This window comes from Triturus cristatus, chromosome 3_1 (genome assembly GCF_964204655.1).
Source record: "Triturus cristatus chromosome 3_1, aTriCri1.1, whole genome shotgun sequence".
Lineage (NCBI taxonomy): Eukaryota > Metazoa > Chordata > Amphibia > Caudata > Salamandridae > Triturus > Triturus cristatus.
Genome location: NC_140583.1, coordinates 329714894 through 329740885, shown reverse-complemented (window position 1 = coordinate 329740885; position 25992 = coordinate 329714894). Strand labels below are relative to the sequence as shown.

Below are 25992 nucleotides of genomic sequence, written 5' to 3'. Positions count from 1 at the left end.
ATGAATAAATATTTCTATTTCAAGTCCAGCCACAGATGCCCGGCTCTGTAAGAATTCATCCCGCGTGACCTTGAAGCTGTTGGCTCAGGATGAAGGCCGATGCGGTCTGCGATTGTTAAATTTTCCTTAGGTCCCAAGTTCTGTCCTTGGTAGGTGCGTAAAATATTTAATATTTACCGGGCACTGCCCTGGGAACAGGAAACTGCACTTGGCAGCAAAAGGGTGGAGATCTCTGGTGGATGCATGTCCTCCTCTGCCAACGTGTGCCAGGTCTGCTTGTGTGCTCACCGGTGGCTGGGCACCAGCTTCGCCGAGCAGGGCACCTTAGGCACAGAGGAATTTGTTTTATCTGAACATTGAAATCAAAAATCAAATCTTGACATCCGCACAGTCAAAACAAGCTGCCGCCTTCCGTGATCTCTTTAGTGACATTCAGGGAATTTATTGGCCCCGGGGCCAAGTGAAACATTCAGGTACGAGTACTGTCTGCAAACATCAAACCAGTCCAGTGCTGCTAATTTCCATCCGTGAAAACCTTCCTGCCTAAACTGTGGTGAGCGGGGGAGTTAATAACATTCAAAAGCCTGACAAATAGCTCAGTGGGTTCAACCATGGCTACTGTAGAAATCTCAACGTAATTCGCACACTCAAGTGTTTCTATCCCGGCAGTTCATGCTTCTCAGGTCGATAAAACTATGGATCGGAGCACAAGGCTCTTCTAATAGCACAGGACATAACCTTAGACCAGTGGCGTAATGAACCGTAAGGCCGCCCCCTGCAAAGTACACCGAGGGGGCCCCACGATACAGACCCAGTCAGGGGCTCTCAGACCAGTACCTGTTACCTATGCACGGTGAGGGAGGGGACCCCCTGGAGCTCGCCCACTTCCCCCACACACAAACATACACTGCGGGGGCTATTATTACGCCAGTGCCTTAAACGTGCAAGCTACAAGGATCCACCTCTTGCTACGCCAAAGGGAACCTTTGAAACCATCCCGTTTTAACACTGGCAGCCAGGGTTGACAGACAATACAAAGTAGTGACAGATGAGAAACAAGCATTTGCAATGCAATAGGTCTCGCATTTGCGAAATTTTAAGCTATTGGCATTGTAAATGACAATGCCTTTTATTGATATGTTTTCAAAACCAACATATAGATAAAAGGTTTGTCATTTACAATGCAAGTAGCTCAAAGTCTCGCAAATGCGAGACCTATTGCATTGCAAATGCTTGTTATACCTGGTCCCAGCTTTGAAGTGATAGAAACTTCTGTAGCTTTCCCCCCACTGATGGTTCTGGAATTTCTTCCCCCTCTGCCCAGGCTCCAAGAGGTCTAAGGTGACAAAAGGCTGGTGTGAAGTCAGTGGCGACTCCTGCGATATGGCAGAGGAGCATTGCCCCACTGCTTTCTCGCAATGCGAGAAGCAAAAACATAAAATGGAAAAAACTTTTAGTTATTACCATTTTATGTTTCCTTTGCGGGTGGGCGGTGCTGCTCTGCTAACGGAGCAGGGCAAGTGCGCAATGCCGTTTGGTTGCCCCTCTCGGGCCGCTCAAACCAGTTATGCGCACTGTACCCTTCTCCATGAAGGCTGCATCACAGAGAGAATGCATAGAGAACATGCCGACCCCTCCAGCCCCTGGTTGGGCGCCCAGACAAATCACAACGCTGCATTGCAGTATTGTGATTGGCTTAGGGAAGGGAGCCTGGCTGCCTGCTTCCTGTTCCTGTCCAAGTCGGAGGCAGGCGAGCAGGAGCAGAGAAGACGCGGGACCCGGCCTCAAGGTAAGATTTTCTTTTCTTGGATTATACTTAGGGCTCCCGGTTTTATGGTATTTATTTTTTTGCCATTTCCGTCTGTATTTATCCATATTTATTTTTTGGGCATTTTTTCTGTATTTATCCACATTTATTTTTGCCACAAGCAGAAGGCAACGCTGCAGCTAGTATTTTTCCACATTTATTTAAATTGACAATGCACACATGCATTTGGTTGTTCTTGGTCAACACAATACATTCATCTGAAAACTTTGCCATTCGCAGAATGTCCCAAATACACTTAAAAGTGCTATCACAAGCCATTTGTCTCAAAGCCTTGCAGTTTCTGTCATCTGCAGAGAGTGATGTATCCTCTCCCCACTGTCCCACTGAGATAAACTCACACTCCCTTCAGCTACAATCCAATTGTGCCCTGCTATAAACACCGAGAAGCAACTCTATTCAAACTATGCACTAGACCAGAGTAATTTGCTGCCTGAAAAAAGTAACAACATTCTGGAAAAATCAAACACTCATAGGGAATACAACTTAAAGCTTTTACACTCATTATTCAGAATGCTAAGGACATGAAAAGAAAAGTAGCGCTAGACTGGCAAACTCTGTAAGGTGGCGCTAATGTGTTTGGGTGTGAATAAAACCAATCTGGCCACTTTGCGACGACTCTGTCTTGTTTTATTTAGTTATGATTTTATTGTTCGTATTTTAAAACCTTTTTTCTCCTCCTGAGGCCGCGTTTTGGAATAGAAAGATATCAGAAAAAGACTTTTGTAAGACGTGTCCTCTTTTTTTGGATCCCTTTCACAGGGGAACGAATGACGGAAAGGAGAGGAAAGAACAGTCACGGTTTTCTACAAGTGAGGAGGAGCACGACAAAGAGAGGGAGGAAGAGGAAAAAAAAGGGGGTCAGCAGAATTGGACACTGTCCTTGTCTTGTCCAGGCAAGAAGGAAGAGACAGCAATGGCTTTGGGCAATGCAGTCAGGTCACAAACTCTGCAAAGACTCTGTTTCTGAGTCTCACTTACACCCTCTTCCCTGTATGTGTGTCTGACTGAGCCCTGCCTTCCAGCGCAGCCCGGGCTGAAAATACAAGGATCCGGTTTCTTCTCTCCACTGCCCACTACCCCCTGTCCACCCCAGGTGTGTCTGCGAGAGTGAGAGCTCAGCCCGAGCCAAGGGAGGGGGGCTGAATGCGCTGTGTGTGAGAGTGATTCACTTCGCACAGGTGGGGCGCTGAGAACAATGCAGGCCTACTGGCGCTAGCAGCCACAGATCATCCAGGAGCTCAGGGCACTGATCCTCCTGCCACGACCCCCCATTGTGCAGGCACTTACTGAGTGTGAAAACAATGTAGCAGACATTGTGAGGGTGAGACACAGGGAGGGGGCTGCCCACAACACAATATGACGAGCTGAATGGGACAAACAGCAGCGCCAGCGCCAGAGTGAAATACTAGTATTTTCCCGTTTTTACATATAAATACAGACAAAGGCAAACTTGTTTTCCGTCTGTATTTATATGTAAAAATCCGTTTAAACGGAAAACTGGGAGCCCTAATTATACTCCCTCCTGCGTGAACCTCCACGTGACCCCCGCCATGCCAGCCAAAATTTTGTGAAGTTCTTTATGAGTGTGCTGAGGCAGCTCCTTTGAAATCTAAGTGGGGCAGAGAATAGCTCTGCCCCTCCGATCCTGGTCAAAACCTAGTCCCCCTTTGTGTCACTGGCTGGGAGGAATAACCACAGGCCACGTGACCCATGACAAAGGCTGCAGGAACTAAATGGTTAGGCAAGTAAATGCAAACTTTCTAAAAGTTGCATTTTCAGGATTGTGAATTAAAATCCAACTTTACCATTAAAGAGGATTTTTAATTACAATTTTTGAGAGACCAAAGATGACATTTATGCCCATTTCTAAACAAAAGTTATCACTTACTACATGTAATAAGGTAGCCCAATTTTGTCCTATGGGAGAGGAAGCCTTGAAGAAGTGAAAAATTAATTTAACAGTTTTTCACTACCATGACATACAATACTTAAAAGTGCATGTCCAAATTTTTAAATATGCTGCATCTTGCCCTGTTTAGATACTATCTTAGGGGCAGCGTATATGTATTTAAAAGGCAGGCCTAGACTTGGCAAAATGGGTTATTTTGCCAAGTGGAATTGGCAGTTTAAAACGGCATACAAGCTGCAATGTCAGGCCTGAAACATGTTCTAAAGTGTACTTAAGTGAGTAGAACAATAAATGCTTAAGGCACCCTAGTAGCATTTAATTTACAGGCCCTGTGTACAAGTTGTACTACTTTACTGGGGACTTATAAGTAAATTAAATATACAATTTGGGTGTGAGCCAATTCTACCCGTTTTAGAAGAGTGAGCACACACACTTTAGCACTGGTTAGCAGTGATAAAGTGCACAGAGTTCTAAGATGACCAAATCGCTTTCCAGCAAACAGGAGAGGAGAAGGCAAAACATGTGGGAGTTACCCTGAAGAGAGAGACAAGTCCCATACTGGTCCACACCATCTTCAAAATCACTTGCATCATTTACAAATCCATCATGACCAGCACCCCTGCTTATCTTGCAGTCAAGCTCATCATCTCTGGTGGCACACTGGCAGCCAGGACACAATCAGACTGCAGACTAATAATTATAAAAAAGAAAATAAAAGACAGCCGGGTCTGGAACAACATCACATAATCCATCAGGGCCGCTTCAATGCTTCTCCAATTTAGCAAACAGTTGAATACTCACATCTTTAAAGAATACTACAGTACAGTGTATTAATATCTAAACAACCCAGCTTACCCCCAACTACTTTATGCTTGTCTTTGACCCTCTACAGCACTCTGCTGTCTTTTGTTAAGGTGTGAGCTTTAGAAATGCCATATAGAAACATACATACATTCTTGTTTGTGGGTAGAAGATGTGTTAGAATGATGGTCTACATGGTGAGAGGAGTGAGGATCTGGGTGGTTATGGGCAAAAAGACTGGGTGGACTATCTTAGTATAGCTAATGCGTGAGAGAGGTGGGATTCTCGTTGGCAAGAGAATGATGGCAAAGAATAGCGGGGCATGTCTTGAGAGAAGACAGGGTCGAGAGAGTAGAATGTAGTCACAGAGATTGAAGATGTTGTTAAATGTGTCAGGATGGGGGGAGAGTACTTGATAATTAGCGTGCTCCCTGCCTCACCTGCACGGTAACTGGGGTGAGTTTGTTAATTGCCGTAAGGGTGGGAACCCGTGCCTTTTCAAAACGGTTTTATACCAGACGGTCCACTTCCCGGGTGGATTAGTTACAGCTCCGCACTCACCAGCCCCTATGTCCGCCCCGTGCGCTAGCAAGAGCACCATATTAGAATACAGTACGAGACGGGTGACAGCCACCGGATAGCATAAGGGATGCGCTTGCTGTAAGCCAAATGCCCGTTTTGGGAGAGAATGACTACCGGGTAACACCCACGACAATATAACAGCATAAGGGGTGCACTCGCAGCAAGCTAAAGACCAAATTAAGAATAGAGTGACTACCGGAAAGCACCTACGCCCACACTACAGAACTTGCCAGTAAGAACAAATACAGGGCGGGCACATAATGATACCATGACTGCACACGGTTAGGACTAAGCTTAAGTTTGAGTTCTTGAGTGATGGCCTCCACACAGGCCATTATCCAACACGAGATGTATTACTGAATTCAGTATGATTGGTGGCTATTGGTGGTAATTATGAGACCATGAGTATGGGTTTATTCATTATGATAAAAGGGATCAATGTGCATTGAGAAAAATTGGTACCTTCCATTTTTTGTTTCCCTTTTAATCTAGTTTCACATATAAGCAATGCCTTACGTGTGACCTACCGGGTACTGTTGAAGCCTGGTTAGTCTACAGAATTGGGTGAGTTCACATGGATGTACCTCTGCTGCTGTACCTATGTGCCAGAAGGGCTATAGTTCACACTAGCTCACTGTGGGCACTCACTACACGTCACTGTTTTTAATTGTTTTTATTGTTTGTAGAGTCCTCAATGCAATTGCGTTTACTGTTCGACACTATAGATAAGAAGTCAGAGTCACAAGGGAATACAAACTGTATATTTAAGTGTACCACATTGAACTGAATGATGTAATGTTTTGTCTCTCCACACAGGTGTGAGTATGATTCCATGTCACCATTTCTAAAGTGTAGATAGTTTACCGTTCCTTATCCCATCATCGATTCTCTAATTCACCCACATCACACTCACAATTGAATTTTGTTTTCCCACTCCCTTTCTTGTAATGCTGGTCTCCAACAGATTGCCTTATAGTGATGATTCTTCTAGTTCTACTGTGCCCTTTTCAAATGTGTGTGCAAGGTGAGTATTTAGTTGTAAGTATCTAAATGCCCGTGTGCCCACTAGTGAATATTCTATTTGCAGTTGTGAGAATGACTTAATGCCAGAGGTATCTCATATATCTCCAAATAGAATCTGATGCTGTTGGGAATCTACTTTAAAAGTGTTCTTAGTGTCACGTTTCCCTTTCCACCACACTTTCAACCTTCATCCTTAATTCCAATGTTAATTCTGTGGCGCAGGAGTGCAATATCCCAAGTTACTTCATTAAACTTCAGTCTCAGAGCAGGCTTATTCTGTGGGGCAATGCCGCGTGGCCTCGTAGCGCCCTAATGTTAGGTAGTGCCATTCTTCTCTTGAAAGGTATAATCTCACAAAGTTGTCAATGCTATTCTAAGTGAATTGTCTTTCCATAGCATTGACCACACCTAGGTATCCAGGTTCATGAACATCACACCAGTGATTCCATAAGGCATGCTTTGGAGCATGTATAGTAACCGTGGCAAAGATGCCATTTTCATTAGGGCTTTGCAAACCATCAGTGAGAGTGGGTGAATTTTCCACTGTGAGATACATCAGAACTAAAGTCTTAGAGCAGTGGATTTAAATGATCCCTTTGAAACTTGCCTAGGTTTGTTGACACCCATACCCCTAGATATCTGGTTTGAGGTGGTGGGGCAGTGGTTTGCTCCTATGGGCATTGAGGCTCAGCTCTGCTTGTTTTTATGAGCTTTTTCATTACACTACTAGTGAACGACAGTCTATTATGCATTATTAGTATAATAAAAAAATGGTAATCCTCTCTGTTAAGAATGAGGGTTCAGCAACAGTCTGAGGCAGGCAGTGACATTTGTGTGATGGCTGGTGCAGACACATAAAAGTGCCTGAATCAGCCATTAGACATTGTCCAGGGCTGGCAAAGTCACAGTCCTGGGGGCAGAGACCAAGCACACATGAGTGCCTCCCCATTTGTACTCCCACGCTGTAGCATCTGTTGTAAATGTAGACCATGCCTCTTTAGGCCCAAGCCCTAGAGTGCCCCTGGATATACAGCAGTCGATGTGTCACCCCCCCTCAGCACAGAAGAAAGTGTGGGGTGAAAAAGCAAGATGATATAAATTGGAAAATTCACAACACCAATTCCAGCTATTCCAGGAATAAGGGAGTTCAACTATGGCATATGAGAGTGGGTAAACCATGACCTATTGCTGCTCTTGACATACGAGAGACATTTGCTCACATAAGAGTCTCCCCATTTTATATGGATGGTATCTCTAGCGAAATTCAGGCGCTGGTACATTGCAATATATGCACCCATCCCATATAGGGGAAGCTCATGATAAAACGCTGATCCAGGCACATTCGAGATCATTGACATATGAGGGCATTGATACAACATTTTTAAATAATATGTGCCAACTCTGGGAGCATGAGGCTTCTTTGGTTTGCCACTCCACGCAAGTGTTTGAATATTTAATGGCTGGCCTTTCATAACCCAAGGGTTTTTAGTAAATGTATGTGAAGACTGTAGTTTAAGGGCACTCTTTGATCCCATTTCTTTTACATTGTTCTCGCCAGAGAAGCCACGGACCCACATACAAGAAGTTGGGCTTGCTCGCTGGAATTCACAGCAAGGATTGCTCCCCACTTCTTTTAAAGATCGCCAGCCGCCAGTGGAGCTAATAAAACCCTCGGTTAAAAGGCTACAGACGAGTTTAAAGAGCCTGGTGGAGCTATTCTTGGGCAACATTTTGTAACAACCACTGCAGTAACAGAGTAAGCCCCAGATCTGAAGTGAGAGAAAAGGTAACTTTCCCAACCAGTCCCAACCTCTTGGGTGAGACCACCTAGGGTCTCTTGTGGCATTTCCTACATTGGGGCACATGCCCCACTGAAAAAACCTATAGAGCCAGCTTTTTTTCCATGCCCTCATAAAAGTGGGCTCCACAGATTTAATGTCAAACACTTATCGACAGTGACCTGAATTAAATCGATTACGTTTATTTTTGTGCAGTGTGCCTTTTTTCATTGTTTATTGCATTTTTTTTTCTATAATCTTATGCCAAAGTGATATGTAGGTTATCATTTACCTGATGACAGGTGACCGTGTGAATGTTTGCCTTTCTGCCTGGAGTTCAGCCTTTGAGTTTGGCTTGCACTGCTATTGGTGAGTAAACGGTACTTGATGCAGTTACTTGTTAGGCTCTACAAAGTAACTGTTGGACTTTGTAGGCGCTCTACTTGTTAGGCGCCTACAAAGTAACTGTTGGACATCAAGCTGCCTCTTACCCTGGCAATGCCAGCCAGTCCTGACAGGGGAACCTACTGCAGATTGCACAGTCTTTCAAGAGGTTGACTGTTGAGGATTTCACAGGCTGATCTTAGGTGATAACTTATATATAGGCCTATTGAAGGAGAGAGTGATGGTCAAGAGGGATCACTGACCGAGAAGAGTGACATACTCCTAGGGGCACGGAAGACTGCTCCTGGGAGTGATCTGTGAAAAACCAACTGCGGTGGATTCTCGCATCTAAATAGGGAACAGAGAATCAAGTAGCAAAGGACAGCTTGAGAAGGATGTGAACATGTCCAAAAATGAGGATGCGAATCTGAAAGGCAATTCATTATGACAATGTCTAGAAGCGCAGTGTATCTTTTTCAGTGAGTATGAAGGGAACCTACCTCATCATCCTTGACGCACTGCATGGAGTAATGGTTGCAATGAGCCCACAAGGCGCTCCTCAGGACAGTGATGCGGTCGTTCTCCTGTGTCTGAAAGGCCTGCATAGAAAGGAGGCTATGAATATTAAATGAATAGCGCCTGTGGTATTATCAAAGTACCTTGGGTCACACTTACTGCTAAGACCCGAGATGTTACTCTGGTTGCCTCAAAGCAAGGATTTCTACTACTCAAATTTGAAAGCCTACAATGTTACCAACTGTGACATTTACTGCAAACTCACCCTGCCATAACTTAAAGCCCGCCATGCTGTCATACCCAGTGCTTAATTTGTAAAATAATAAGTGCCAGGGCCCTGACCACGAGGCCCCTGCAGCTTGCACCACCCATCACCCCTGTCATCGCTGCCAAAACTACTAACCATCTCTCTCACCTGCAAGTGCGACAGTTCAGATTATTCCAGTTCCCAAACGCTAAAGGAATGGCTGGGGAGGCAGGTATTAGTCATTTTTAATGCATATTGTATTAAAAAACAACCGTTGTTCTGTTCATCTCTAAATTAGATGAGCAGCGCCACCATAAGGCAGACTGTCATAAGTGCAGCATTGACAATTAAGTGCTGGTGCCGAGCACCGGAAACCACTAGCTCAAATTAAGCACTGCCCAGGCCCTACTCACAAGGAAAATAGTGAAATCATAAAACCCACAAAACTATCCTGACTATAGGCTACTGAAATCTTACCAATCCAAATTAAAGAAGCCCTCCTCTCTAATTCTTCTCTGATCTGCTTCTACCTTCTGAATACCACCTTTGATGAATGCTGTTTGTCCACTGCTCACCACTGAGACATGTCAATGCAAACGATCCGACCTTTTCTCAAGTGGCCGTCAAATCCCACATTTAACAGTACAACTTCATTTATTTTGTCTGCGTTCAGGTGGCCCTTTTGGACCAGCAGGTTATGAGGACATAAAAAAAACAAAGGTTATGCTGGGACTCAATGGAATGAGACAGATCTTAGTGATAACATTCTGATGCCAACCCTTGGGACTGCGAGGCACCCAAGATTCCAAATTTGTCTTTGAGAGTTCATCTGGGTGAAAAGCACCTGCAACACTTCGTATCTCTGGCAAGATTTATTTTTAATATATTGCAGTAGGTTTTTAAGGTAACAAACAGGTCCTGTACATGTATAGTATTCAATATCTCCATGTGCGCATTTCAGCAATTAGACAAACTGCAAAAGCACATATTCCTGTTCATGATTCGCCCCTAACGCTCCAAATTGCAATAATAATAGTCAGAGCTGCAACAGTCATGCGCAACTTTTCTTGTAATTTGCATGTATCTCCCACAAATGTTTAACTCTTTCCCTTCTGAATGGTAGACTGCTCTACAGTAGCCATTAAGGTACAATGCAAGCAGTTGTGGTTTGAGCACAGTTAAATAAACCTATGAGGCAGCCCCCTTGTCACTCCCCCAACCCTGTTATAGTAAAGTGCTCATAAGTGTTCCAGTGAATCTCTCCTGGCTTTTTTTTTCGCATGCCACGCCACTCTTTGGAGTGAAGTGCAGCCCCTTCCACTAATGCCCATTTCTCATCAGCCTTTTTTGCACCTACAAAGTGGTGGTCCTTGGGATGTAAACAAAGAGGAAGAAGAGCTATATGTTTAATGAGGTCCTACACCTGTGCTCCTCCTAGACCTAGACTAATGTACTTCAACACATTGACTGGAGTAGTTCCTCTCTCGGGAAAAAGGTAAGCCCTAAGCTTAGTGGAATTATAGACCCGGTCAAGGGGATTCAAGGGGATCCGAATAATCAGATTTGAGTGTCCTCACACACTGGGTAGGGTGTCATGCTTCATCATAGGGCACTCCTTGTCAGGCCGGCGTTGCAATGCTTGACGGGCCAGGGGGCTCTTTGTTGGAGGTCTTGTGATCTGTAACGCAGTTCAGATAAGTGCAAGTGAGGGGGTATCTAAAAAAATAGGGTGGTGAAAAAGTGAACATCAAGAGTAAAAGACTCTAAGGGAATCAAGGGTATATTTATGGGATAGTGTTCCCTTGACCCAGTAAAAACAATGGAGCTATACTAAGGTTGCAATGTACCCTGATAGCTAGGATGGGAGAAATAAAGTGGGGTTGACATGTTTCACGACTATGTTGCCAGGAGGATCAATCTGCATTTCATCAGTGCCTAAATCAAATTAATCTTACCCTGAATAAATCTGTGGGCATGATAATGGTCATGGGGACCCTCTAGAACAACACATACTGCACCTGAATCGATGCAATGGGGCTGATTCCACCTGACAATCTGGATAGAGTTACCCCTTAGGTAAGGCAGAGGTCCTCCCAATACATTAAGGGAGAAAGTGAATTTCGTGGCAGAATATCCCTGGACATACCCTCCTCAGCCGGCCTGCCCCATTGCATCGATTCAGGTGCAGTATGTGTTGTTCTATGATGTCATAAGTGATGTCGTAGAACATGTCATGAGTGATGTAATATGTAACGTCTTAAGCAGTGCATGGCGGGGCGCAGGTTATTGTTAGCTCTGCTAACTAAACTATAATTAGTGAATGTGTTTTTTTTAGTTCAGAACATTAATGTTGTCACTGACAAAGTCATTTAACTATAACGTTACTTAAACCTTTGTTTTTTTCAGTGAATTTGTAGATTTATTTTTAACATAAAGTAATATTTTATTACCAGCCAACCCCCCAACTCGCATGGCCTTCTGCTGTGTTCTGCGGTAGAGTTTGCTGCAGGGCCTTATGTTTTTAAAGGGGAGGCGGGCCACGGAGCACCCTCTCACAACCTAATTAAGTCCATTAGGACCTGGGGACCCACAGGGCTTATGTTTTTATGAGAAGGGAGCCAAGTGGCCCTCCTGCCTGAGCCTTATTAGTCCCTGGGGTCTCCATCCACCATGACCATTTTTTATGAAAGAAGAGGATGCCGCATGGCCCCCCTCTCCAAACCTTATAAGGCCCAGGGGACCAGATCTCCCAGGGCTGTTTTTTTTAATCATAGGGGAGGGAGACCACGTGGCCCCTTCCCTGAGCTTTCTTAGGTCTTAGAACCCCATCTCCTTCGGCTACTACTAAAACAAAAGGGTAGTGGGACTGCACACCCATGGTAGCATTTTTAAAGTTCCCGCGCCCTGGGAAAGAACTTAGTGTTTGCTCCCACTAGGCGAGAGAGAAAAAAAAATGCTCCCGCCAAGCAGGAGCAAACACAGGTTTCCCTGCCCACACCGGTGTTAGCAGGGAAATTGCTATGTCCCTGGGGTGGTTACCGCTGGACATAGCATGTGAGCCAGACCCACAGGATGGGGTCCGGAGGTTCATTTATGGCTCATGCTGGTGGGCGACAAGGCATCCTACCTCCTCCCTTAAAGTAATTGCCACGAATTATGCTGTGGATGGATGATGGCGTCTCCAAAGGTCAGTGAGCTTGAGGGCCGCCTGGAACCTAGCCACTGCTGTGGTCTCCTGTTGCCTTGATCGCGTCAGTGAGCGATCCAGGGCAGGATCGCTCACGTCATTGATGTCGCCTCTTATCAAATGTGTTGCAGGGCCAGACTGCAACAGGGGTTCGGACAATTTATCCAGCGTACGCTGCTGGAGACACTGACTATTAACCAGTATTTATGATTCCAAGTATCTTGGACCGCCACGTATGTGCCCTTTGTGTCTTCCCACCGCCGAGTGACCCGGAAGGGGGTTGATCGTTTGATTAGAATCGCTACGCCCCGTGATCCTCTGGTGAATCCCACATGTGCCAAGGTAATGTATTGTCCCCTACCCAGGAAAGCACAGTGTGGCCTTATGAGGTGAGTTTCCTGTAGTAGTATGATGTCCAGTTTATGCCTTTTAATATATTGTGAAACTAACCCCCTCTTGATTTTATTGCCTTGTTCATTGACGTTACACGTCAGCACTGAGTACCCATCGATAGCCATGGTGTAAGGTGAGTTAGAGCTTACTGCTCCCATCCAGGCCACCCAACCCCGCCCGTGCAATGCCAGCTCGCTTCATGTCTTTCCAAGAGAATGCTCCATTTTTAAACTGGCGCTCCCAGTCTCTCGAACCTCTCGGGGACTCAACCATCCAGATTTACAATGAGGGCCAGACTTACTAACCTTTCATGCAACGGGGTGTAGTAAGGCAACTTGCAGTGCTGCCTTGTGTGGGAGGAAGAGATCAGTAATGCACGATATCTACTAAGATATGGCACACTTCTGCTCTCTTATAGCACTGGTGCACTTCAGGCAGCTTAGCGCTGATGCAGGCACCCTTGCAGGGTGACTGCATAACAAGGAGAATTGTTTTTGTGCAGGAACGGATACTTTCCTGCACAATAACAATCTCTAGAGGCATTTTCCTCTTTTTATGTGTGCCGAGGATTGCAGCATACATAGAAATAGTAAATAATGAGGATAACAAAATATTTTTCTCCGCGTTATGCCATCCTCTGGTAGGCATAGTGATTTCACGCAATCCCAGGTTAACAAACCTTTGTAAATCTGGGATTGCATGAAATCCATGGGTGGATGCATGGGAACACCAACGTTCCACTCATGGAACACTGCACCGAATGAAATGCAATGCAGCACAAGCCACTGCATTGTGTTATATTTTTTTACAAAGCCATACAAGCACAATCTGCGGGCCAAGAGCTAGCTTTCTGACAAATTTGGTCTAATGAACTCTATTGAAAATGCATGGGGATTTTGCATTTTCCAACCCCCTTTTTTCTTACCTCCCCTATTTGACCCACCACACTAAAACATTCCAGGCGCAAACTAGACAAAAAGTAGTACCTACACAAAAAAAGCTTTTCCTATGGAAAACCAATCCTAACTATAACTACCTGTGTGTGTGTGTGTGTGTGTGTGTGTGTGTGTGTGTGTGTGTGTGTATATATACACACACACACAAACACACATGCATATATATACATATATATAGATATGTATATACACATATATATATATATTTATTATCTACTGGCGGTCGCCAGTAGATAGTTATAGTTAGGACCGTGTTTCCATAGGAAATCCGCAACATTCTATTTGGAATAACTTTGGAGCCGGTTGACGAATCCTCGCGAAATTTTCAAAATAGGTGGGGCGCTCCGCTCCGCTCCTATCCTGAAAGTCTCGAGGGGGATTCGTCAAGCGGGGGCTGAGAAAAAAGGGGGGTCCCAAAACGCGTTTTCCCCATGCAATTTTCCATAGGGACCTTTAGTCCAAGGTACAGCCCGAACGGCTGAACAGAATTACTTGAAATTTGGCAGAGAGGTAGTCCTCAGGTCAGGGATGTGCCTTTTGCAGGTCTGGTGTCAATCTGTTCAGTAGTTCCTGAGAAAATCAAAAGTAAAATCATATATATATGTGGGCGGGGCCTAACCACACATCTCATCCTGAGATCTGATTGGCTGTCAGCACTTCATCCAAGAAGTGTTGGCAGCCATATTGGGACCAATATACATGATAGCACCTCATTAAAAAGCATTGCAGTTAATAGAAGGTTTTAAGACTTTAGTTACATTATAAATCATTTGTTGATGGTACCATACTCGTTTTAGGAATTGTGGTATGTTCCAAGGTGATTTCACCATGTGAAAAAGCCTTCTGCTGGGATATCATGATTGAGAGAAACATATTTTCTCATGCTTTTCCCACAGAGGTTTGGAAGGTGATCTATAAGCTAAACTGAGAGCTTATTTTCTGTAAATTCACATTATCCTTCTCAGTCATGTGAGAATGAAGTCTGTAATTCTCAGAAAAACATGTACATCCAACAAGGGCAGAGACTGTCAGTTGATTCCTTTGTGTTCTACTGCAGCTTCCCAGAGTGTTCCAAAGAACAACTAGAGCGCTAACAGTCCTACTTATGATAAACGTATGGCACACCTGAAGCCATCTTGCTTGGATTAAAGTGGTAACTCTTAAAACATTTAATTTAAAAAGGAACAAAATGAGGGGGTTCATTTTTCCATAACAAGTATGATTAGTGCTGCAGAAAGAAAAACTAGGGCACATTTTGACTTCTGAAATCCTCTTTTATTTCATTAAAGAATTCTGACATGCAGACTGAAACATGCACTTTCAATACCAGCAGCAGTTTTCCCTGGTGAGCAGTAGCTTTACTACAGTGATCTAATGAGCAAAAAGAGTGCTAACATTCTGAATTTAGGGCAAATGTGTGACACATCTGAATGCCTTCTTGATGGAATCAAAGTAAAAAACTGAAAGTATTTCCTACTGAGGAGACTGCAGTAAATGAGGAAATTAGGAAACTTCATAACAAATAAGTCTCCCAAGATGGCCACCAGAGACAAAAGAGCCCAAATGTAGCCCAAATATCACCCAGATGTAGCCCAAGTATAGCCAAATGAAAGAATGTCCCAGAGTGTTCTTAAAAACAACTAGAGCGCTTACTGTCTTCATTATGACAAAAGTATGGTACACCTGAAGCCATCTTGATTGGAATAAACTGGTAACACTTAAAACATTTAATTTAAAAAGGAACACAATGAGGGGGTTCATTTAGCCATAGAAATTATGATTAATGCTGAAGAAAGAAAATGAGGGCACATTTTGAGTGACTTCTCAAATCCTCTTCTATTTCATTAAAAAATTCTAACATGCAGACTGAAACATGCACTTTTAATACCAGGAGCAGACTTCCATGGTGAACAGTAGTTTTACTACAGTGATCTAATGAGCAACTAGAGTGCTAACTTTCAGAATTTATGGCAAATGTGTGACATATCTGAATACCTTCATGATGGAATCAAAGTAAAAAACTGAAAGCATTTCCTACTGAGGAGACTGCAGTACATGAGGAAGTTTGGAAACTTCATAACAAATAAATCTCTCAAGATGGCCACCGGAGACAAAAGAGCCCAAATGTAGCACAAAATCACCCAGATGTAGCCCAAATATAGCCCAATGACAGAAGTGTGCAAAACACTTAATTTTTTGTGTTTTTGCAGTGTTATATAGTGCAGACTTGTCAGGTATTGGAGTGCTTTACATGAGCATTGGTTACATCACACAAGAACAAATTCATTTTGGTTGTAGACATGGGGAGACTAAGTGATTTGACCAGAATCACAGAATGTCGAGCTGAAGCAGAAACTCCAACCTGGTTCCCCAGTTGCAAAGTCTGCAGTTCTGGAAGTAACACCACATCCTCTCCCCTAAGTACAACATTTAATCAAGTGGTCAACTGGATAAAAAAACATAAAGATAACAAATAATTTAAAAGTGCTTTGTCGCTATTTGAAAACTCAGAAAATATGTCCCTATTTTAGTCTTTTAGAGCACTAACCATAATTTTGATGCCAATAAGACCCTCTCATATATGTAATTTCTAAAGGAAATGCTCTAGGTATTACAGTTTTGATTACATCAAGATGACGTCAGGCGTTCCACACTTTTGTAATAAATATAGAATGTTAGCAATCTAGTTGTTCATTAGGATACTGTTGAGAGGCAGAGGCCATGGGCACGGACTCTGAAAATTGAAGGCAGGTAGGAGGGTGCAAAGGCAACAATTTAACCACACTGAGCAGGCAGGAAGGGCTGTGGCAGCACAACAGACTATGGAGGCCAGTGGAAAGCGGGGCAGGGGCAACAAACCAACAATACAGGACTTGCAAGAGAGGCTGTGGCACTGTAATAGACCATTGTGGGCAGAAGGAAGAGGCAATGGTAGTACAACCATACATGCCAACAGACCCGATTCAGCCAGGAAACGTCCAATGTAAGCTCAAATGGGCTTTATTTGATCTGTCTCTTGTCTACAATCTCCTCTTTTTCAATGTAACTCAAAGGGGAAAATCAATACCCTAGTTTTTTTTCAAAATCTCCCTCTTACCAAGTTCAAAATGTTCGCAAGTATGGTACATTGGATCATGGAAGAAAATATGGTAGGGACATGGACTTGGATAACAGAGGACAGGAGGGACATGGAGAGGTGCACCAAACTGACCCTGCAGGGCAGGCATCAGGGTTTGCAGCAGCACAATACACCACACAGGGCATGCGAGACGGGAGTGCAGCACAACAATCCATAGAAAGCAAGAGGGAGGGGACAGGACCATGCACATGGACAACAGAGAACAGAGGGGCAAGAGGCAATGGTAGCTAGCTGACCATAATGGACAGACAGGAGAGAAAGCTGCAGCATAACAGACCATAAAGGGCAGGAGGGACGGATCAGGGGCATTGCAATGGAACAGACAAGCCAGGAGGGAGGGAGTAGGGGTCTGCACTTGTAAACAGAGGGCTGGGGGCAAGGGGGAAGGGCAGGAGCAGCAAGATAGCCATGGAGGTCAGGCAGGATGGGCACTAGAAGCAAGACACACCATGAAGAGCAACAGTGAGACTGTGATGGCATACACACAGACCATGGAGGGAAGGTGGGAGGGGGTCAGGGGCAGCTAACTGACCACACAGGGAAGGTGGGAGGGGCCATGGCAGCACAGAAGACCATGCATGGCAAGTGGGAGGGTTAGTGGCAGCACAATGGCTATGATGGGCAAGAAGGAGGGTGCAGGGGCATGCACAAAGGACGATGGAGGATAGAAGGGAGGGTCAGGACCTGTGCACAGACAAGAAAGTTCAGGGGAAGGGGCCTCACAACAGACCGCACGGGGCAGGCAGGAGGAGCAGTTGCAGCACAACAGACCAGGGAGGGCAGAAGGGTGTGGCAGTATAATGGACCATGTAGGACAGGAGGAAGAGGATAGGGGCATGGCATGTGGACAGGCAGGGTGGAGGTGGCAGGGACAGGTTACAGTCATCTGACAATGCTAGGCAGGTGGGAGGGGAGTGGCAGCTCAACAGAGTAGATAGGAGTGGCAGGTCCATGGAACATGGTGGGCAAAAAGGATGGAGCAGGGGCATGCACAAAGACATCGGAGGGCAGGGGGAAGGAGAATAGGGGCAGCAAGCTAAGCACAGAGTTTAAGCAGGAGGTCAATGATGGGGCATAGAATTGGGCAATGGAGGGCAGGAGGAGGGGACTGGTACATCATACTAAATTGAGGGCAGTGGCAGCACATCAGACCATGCATGGCAGGAGGGAGGAGGCTAGTCCATGGATTCACACAACAGAGGATAGGGAGGAGGGGGGGGATGAGGCAGCAAGCTAACTGTTCAGAGAAGGCGAGTATTAGGAACTTTATTGTTTTTAAAACGTGTATCTGTGCGAACTACTTAAAATATGAACAAGTATGCAGCATAATCTCACTTTTATTCAGGAAGAAGAGGATGTTTGTGACTGTGACTCCGGGCTCACCCCCTGACCCTCCACCCCCTATCGCAAAATGTAATGCCGTTGAAAAGGGTAGGGGAACACAGTGTTATATAGAACATAGTCCTGAGAGCACGATTGAAAATGAAAACTAGATATAGTGTATGGTATAAACTATGCACCAAAAAGTGTGATATAAGATGAACCGGGCGTGAAATATAATATGCAATACATTGTGCGCAATGACAGATTCATTGGAGAGCGCGAGATAGCACAGGCACTAGCGCGTGCTATGCGATGTGCGCCTTGGAGTGTAATATGCACAGGGCAGTGTTGTGTAACCTAACTAGTCTCTAAAGTTGTAATATAAAATATGTGCTGGGGAGTGTAACGTTGCATATGCACTGTGACAAAGATATGGATCCCAGATTGTAATATGTATGGCATAGCACTGTGCGTTATAACATAGGCATCGAGGAAGGCACGTTAGATGGGGCAATATAACCCTTGCGAAGACAAGTGTGGCATGACATATTCACGGGGTGGTGTTACAGTGCACATGGGCTAGAGAGTGTCATAGCATATGCACTAGCTGGTGGAATACAACACAGAGGTGTGTGGCACTCGGCAGGCAATGGTGGGTGTAACACAGCATTGGGCTCTGCCAGAAGCGCGCTGTGACTCTCAAGTGATGTTCGTCCCCTTTCCAGAGAGTAAAATAAAAAGTATTACACATCCGGCAGTGGATGTGTGTTTTATTAACCATGAGGGGGGTTTCTTACATAGTTTTGGTCGAATTTTTGTCGAATCCCCTTTGAATGGCTTGGTGTGCAGGTGTATTAAATGTGCCCGTCAATAGCTACCCATGTTTGTATAAATAAACGACAAGGGTGTCTACCGGGATTAGGCATGGTAGGGCATCAGACAAGTCAGAGCTTCACTAGTGGTGTAAATACATTCCACGTGGATTCATTGTATGCATAGTCGCCTTTTAATGAATATCACTCAAATCGTCATGGTGATAGGTACGTACGGTTTGTCCAGCATGTCCTAGGTGTGTCTATAAATATATATTTTTTAAAAATAATAAAAAACAGTGGCCGGCCCTGGGGATTGGGGTCAAAAAAATATAATTAGGAGACAGGCCCTGGGGGATGGGGTCATCAGGGCCAATAAATTAGAATAAGAAGGGGAACCACACAGCCCCCCTTCTTAAAAAATTAAAATAAATAAAAGACTGGCATCGTGCCGGAGGCCACGCCCCCTCCCTGCAGCACTCTGCAAATGCGCCCCCTGGCGAGTTGTAAGTTGGGGAATTAATTCCTCTTCAATACTGAGGGTCCCTGAGGGCCAACTAGCCCAACAGGCATCTCCAGTATGCGCCAGGGAGCTGCGCTGCAGACAGGTGTTCTGAGGCCAAGCCCCTTTTTACACCTCTATGCAACGCAGCTCTGTGGCACTTACTGGAAGTACCTAGTGGTCTAGTTTGACCCTAGGGACCCTTAGGATTCAAGGGGACTTAATCTCTCAATTTAGAACAGCCACAGGGGGCGTTTACACAGTGGTGAAGGGAGGGGACGGGGCCTGAGGTGACGTGTGCAAACACGCACTATGGCACGTTTTAAATTGGGGATATAATTTCCCTTCAATACTGAGGGCCCCTGGGGGATAACTAGCCCACCAAGTGCTTCCAGTAAGCGCCACTGAGCTGCATTGCAGAGAGGTGGTCAAGGCTGTGCCACTTTTTGCACCTCTCTGCAACGCAGCTCTGTGGCACTTACTGGAGGTACCTAGTGGGCTATTTCGACCCTAGGGACCCTCAGGATTCAAATGAACTTAATCTCCCAACTAAAAACGGACACAGGGCGTGTTTACACAGTGGTGAAGGGAGGGGACGGGGCCTGAGTTAACGTGTGCAAAAACGCCCTGTGGCCTGTTTTAAGAGGTAGTTTTAATCCCCCTGCCCTATTATATACTAGGGGCTTACAGAGGAGGTCATGCTAATCACAGGGGGACCCCAACGCATAATGTTCCCTAGTGTATGTAGGTGTTTTCACTGTATTCTGAGTGTCTTTTAACATAGCACTGGCTCGAGGACTGGTTAGTCAGACTCAGTTACCACCAGTATCCGTCTGAAAAAGTTGAGGGTACAGGATGATTTTGCAACAAGGATTCTTTCTGCTCTTCTTTTTGTTCTTTCTGCACGTTATCCTTCTTCCTGCACTTTTCTTCGTCTTTGAGGACTTCTGTTGCTTCTTTCTGCACTTCTTTTTTTTCTTTCTGTGCATTTTTTCTTCTTTCTTCACATGTCCTATCTCTGTAGGCATAGTTAGAAATTAGCATTTAAAAAACCTTTGAAATTCACAGAAAAAACCATAGGTTTCAGGCACGTTATAGTTAGGATTTAGCATTTAAAAAACCTCAGAAATTCACTGAAAAAACCATAGGTTTCAGGGGTGTTATAGTTAGCTGGACTTTTCACTTGTACAAAACCATTGAAATTCCCCCGTTATAGTTAGTTCAGCTAACTATAACTCGCGCGCCCGCAATGCACTGCTGATGACGTCACATATTACATCACTCATGACATGGTCAGTGACATCACTCATGACATCACTGATGACATCTCAAATGACATCACTGATGACATCACTGATGACATCATCCTTGTGATAGAGTGGCAGACCTCCTCTCACCCTAATATAACCTTTGATACACACATTCAAAAATAGAGACTAAAATTTTCAAAACAATGGACAAACCAACACCAGTTACAACAACCTCTTCAGTAATTCTAAGATCCACATACACATCCACTAATTCAACAACAGTCCTATACAGTCACTCATACATGTACTCACTCATCATATGTACTCATGCACCTATACATCCTGTTACACAATGCCACTCATCCATAGAGTTACTCACACAAATAGTCACTCATGCTGATAAAGAATCAAACATCCGTTTACTTGCATATACAGCTATACACACACCACCACACTTACTTCTACGGAAACTTACACATACTTAGTCTTTTAAACAATCACTTATAGAAACACATACTTATTCATACAGGAACTCTTTCAATCTCTCACTCTCACATATACTCACTTATATACACCAATAGTCACGTATACTAGTTTAAAACATATGTAGTTACTCATAAAGACACTATTGAGAGAGTCATTCACTCACTAACACACCCATACACACACTCATCCACCCATACAGTCCTACACATATGCTGTCTTCAACACATACAAACAGTGAGTCACTCATTCATGCACCTATGCACTACGTAATACCCCCCACCGAACCATGCAGACACTCAGACTGATACTCAAAAAACCAACTAATAACCTATATAGACACCCATGTACCTACTCAGCAACCCATGCAGCCACTTATACACAAAGTGAGAGACTGATACAGATATTTACATATTTAAACATTACTCACTAAGCCATGTATTCACTATGATACACTTAATCAGTCAGTTACACAATCAATTTTTCAAAAACAAATCATCCATTTAGACACTTATATACCCATTTATTCTTCCATCGACCTTGAGATATACATATATAAAACATATTTAATTTTCAGAAAAACAGACATTCACTGGATGATGTCATCAGTGATGTATTCAGTGATGTCATTTGAGATGTCATCAGTGATGTCATGAGTGATGTCACTGACCATGTCATGAGTGATGTAATATGTGACGTCATCAGCAGTGCATTGCGGGAGCGCGAGTTATAGTTAGCTGAACTAACTATAACGGGGGAATTTCAATGGTTTTGTACAAGTGAAAAGTCCAGCTAACTATAACACCCCTGAAACCTATGGTTTTTCAGTGAATTTCTGAGGTTTTTTAAATGCTAATTCCTAACTATAACGTGCATGAAACCTATGGTTTTTTTCTGTGAATCTATATATAGACATATATAGCTATAGACATATATATAGCTATGGATCTATATGACATCACTGTTGACATCATCCAGTGAATGTGTGTTTTTCTGAAAATTAAATATGTTTTATATATGTATATCTCAAGGTCGATGGAAGAATAAATGGGTATATAAGTATCTAAATGGATGATTTTTTTTGTTGAAAAATCTATTGTATAACTGACTAATTAAGTGTATCTTAGTGAATACATGGGTTAGTGAGTAATGTTTAAATACATAAATATCTGTATCAGTCTCTCACTTTGTGTATAAGTGGCTGCGTTGGTTGGTGAGTAGCTACATAAGTGTCTATATAGGTTATTAGTTGTTTTTTTGAGTATCAGTATGAGTGTCTGAGTGTCTGTATGGTTCGGTGGGGGGTATTACGTAGTGCATAGATGCATGAATGAGTGACTCACTGTTTGTATGTTTTGAAGACAGCATGTGTGCAGGACTGTATGGGTGGATGAGTGTGTGTATGGGTGTGTTAGTGAGTGAATGAATGTCTCAATAGTGTCTTTATGAGTAACTACATATGTTTTAAACTAGTATATGTGAGTATTCGTGTATATAAGTGAGTATATGTGAGAGTGAGAGATTGGAAGAGTTCCTGTATAAATTAGTATGTGTTTCTATAAGTGATTGCTTAAGAGAGTAAGCATGTGTAAGTTTCTGTAGAAGTATGTGTGGTGGTGTGTGTCTAACTGTATATGCAAGTAAATGGATGTTTGATACTGTGTTTGCATGTGTGACTATATGTGTGAATAACTCTATGGATGAGTGTCGGTGTGTAACAGGATGTATAGGTGTATGAGTACATATGATGAGTGAGTATATGTATGAGTGACTGTATAGGACTGTTGGTGAATGAGAGGATGTGTGTGTAGATCTTGGAATTACTGAATAGGTGTGTTGTAAGTGGTATTGGTATGTCCATTGTTTTGAAAATGTTAGTTTCTATTTTTGAGTGAGTGTATCAAAGGTTATATTAGGGTGAGAGGAGGCCTGCCACTCTATCACAAGGATGATGTCATCAGTGATGTCATTTGAGATGTCATGAGTGATGTCATGAGTGATGTCACTGACCATGTCATGAGTGATGTAATATGTGACGTCATCAGCAGTGCATTGCGGGCGCACGAGTTATAGTTAGCTGAACTAACTATTGGAATTTCAGTGGTTTTTTACGAGTGAAATGTCCAACTAACTATAACGTCCCTGAAACCTATGTTTTTTTCAGTGAATATATATATACATACACACACACACATATATATATTCACTGAAAAATACAAAGGTTACAGGGACGTTATAGTGAGGAAATGGAATTAAATAAACATTAGAAATGCAGTGAAAAAACGAAAATTTACAGGGAGGCTCAGATTTCACATGCACAAAACCATTGAAATTCAGCAATTATAATTATCTGAGCTAACTATGACTTAAGCCCCGCAATGCAATGCTTATGACCTCACATATTACATCACTCATGACATGGCCAGTGACATCACTGATGGCATCTCAAATTATATCACTGAAGACATCATGCAATCAGTGTGTTTTGTTAACGTTTCTGATATATACCAAGGCATTACATAAGTTAAATTACTATTCTTTTGATACTACTAATGAGTGATACTTTTTCTAACATGTCATCTGAATATCTGTATCAGTGTGTGAGTGGGTGTCTGAGTGGCTATAGGAGTATGTGAGTGGCTGTATGGATCTGTTAGTGGAGTATGTGAGTGGCTTTATAGGTCTGTCAGTGGATATGTGAGTGGATGTATGGGGCTGTGAATAGGTTTGTGAGTGGTTTTCTGGGTGTTTGAGTGGCTGTTTGAGTGGTTGTATGGGTGTGTGAGTGGCTGAGTTGGTGTGTGAGTGGTTGCATGTGTATGAGTTGTTATATGGGTGTGTGAGTGCTTGTATGGGTGAACAAGTGGGTGTGTGAGTGGTTGTCTGGGTGTATGAGTGGGTGTGTGAGTGGTTGTATGGGTCTGTGAGTTGGTGTGTGAGTGGGTGTGTGAGGGGTTGTATGGGTCTGTAAGTGGGTGTTTGAGTGGTTATATGGGTGTGTGAATGGATGTATGGGTGTGTGAGTAGGTGTGTGAGTGGTTGTATGGGTGTGTGAGTACTTGTATGGGTTTAATCAGTGGGTATGTGAGTGATTGTGTGGGTGTATGAGTGGGTGTGGGAGTGGCTGTATGTGTGTGTGAGTGGCTGTATGTGTGTGTGAGTGGTTGTATGGGTCTGTGAGTGGTAGTATGGGTCTGTGAGTGGCTTTATGTCTCTGTGATTGGGGGTGTGAGTGATTGTATGAGTGTGCTAGTGGGTGTCTGAGTGGTTGTGTAAGTGGTTTTCTGGATGATGTAATCAGCAATATCATTTAAGATGTAATCAGTGATGTCACTGAACATGTCATGAGTGATGTAATATGTGAGGTTATAAGCAGGCTGTTGTGGGGGCGTAAGTAAAGTTAGCTTAGGTAACTATGACTGCTGAATTTCGATGGTTTTGTGCATGTGGAATCTGAGCCTAATTAAATGTCCCTGTAACTGTTTTTTTCAGTTCATTTCTAAGATTTTTTTAAATTCTATTTCCTAACTGTAATGTACCCGTAACCTCAGTTATTTCAGTGAATTTCTGTTTTTTAATGTTATTTCCTAACTATAACGTCATTGTAACCTTTGTTTATTTAGTGAATTTCAACAGTTTTTTATTTATTAACTGTAACCTGTAACCTTTGAGAGTGGGTGTGTGAGTGGCTGTATAGATCTGTGAGTGGGTGTGTGAGTGGCTGTATGGGTCTGTGAGTGGGTGTGTGAGTGGCTTTATGGGGCTTTGAGTGGGAGTGGGTGTGAGTGGGTATGTGTGTGTGTGTGTGTCTGTGTATGAGTGACTGTATTAGTCTGTGAGTGGGTGTGTGAATAGCTGTGGGCATGTGAGTGGGTGTGTAAGTGCCTGTATGGGTCTGTGAGTGGCTGTATGGATCAGTAAGCAGGTGTTTGAGTGGCTGTATGGGTCAGTGAGTGAGTGTCTGAGTGGCTAAATGGGTCTGTAAGTCATTATGTTGGTGTGTGAGTGGCTGTATGGGTCTGTGAGTGGGTATTTGAGTGATTTTGTGGGTGTGTGAGTGGATGTGTGTGACTGTATGGGTCTGGGAGTGGCTGTGTGGGTCTGTGAGAGTGGCCAAATGAGTGTGTGAGTAGATGTCTGAGTAGCTGTGTGGGTGTGTCAGTAGCTGTGGGAGTGACTGGGCCAGAACAGATCCTCACCTGCGCCTATATCCAACAAGCACCCACAGTGTTGCACAAACTTCCAACTGGAGTACTGTCCACTGGTTAGTTAGTAAGTGCTACCTCGTTGGGTAAACGTCTAGTCTGTATTCTACACTAGAGCTGCGTAATGAACCACGAGGGAATGTCTCCAGTGACCGTTTGTGCATTTAAATTCAGTAATGTGATTGTTCCTCAAAAAAATGTGCCGTACACCTCGTTCTGAAAACACCAGGAGCTTTAATGGGCAATGACAGGAGGTGTATGGTACTTTATTTCTGCATATTAAAGTAACAGGATTCTTCGTTTCTGTTTCGCCAATAATGCCCTGACAGGGTTGGGGCTCCTCTAATATGAAGGAATGTACTTTGTTGTTTAATTGTTGGGGCATGACCTGCCTGCTTCCACTTACACAGAAGAGGATTTCCCTGATACATGATGAATGTGAAAGCAGGCAAGGGATGTAAAGAGATATTTTTTCACCTCTTGTTGGTTCTGGGATGACTGACCAAATGGCATGTGTTTAACATTGTGGCAGGATATGCTATGCGAATGTCAGCAAATAAACTATGCACACTGAAGGGACAAAAGACTAATCATCGTCTGCAATGATAATGGATTGCGTAAATACATTGCAGCCTAATCTTATCCATTCTATATTTTCTTTTGCGCATTTGACT

General features: G+C 43.7%; 1 protein-coding gene across 1 annotated transcript in view; it reads right to left on the bottom strand.

Annotated features, from left to right (window-relative positions):
* The window catches only part of PSTPIP1 (proline-serine-threonine phosphatase interacting protein 1), a 632908-nt gene that overhangs the window by 127929 nt on the left and 478987 nt on the right, over nucleotides 1–25992 (bottom strand). Inside the window, exon 10 of the mRNA XM_085644041.1 lies at nucleotides 8806–8904. Within this exon, the coding sequence (XP_085500167.1) occupies nucleotides 8806–8904 (99 nt within the window). The remainder of the gene's footprint in view (nucleotides 1–8805; nucleotides 8905–25992) is intronic.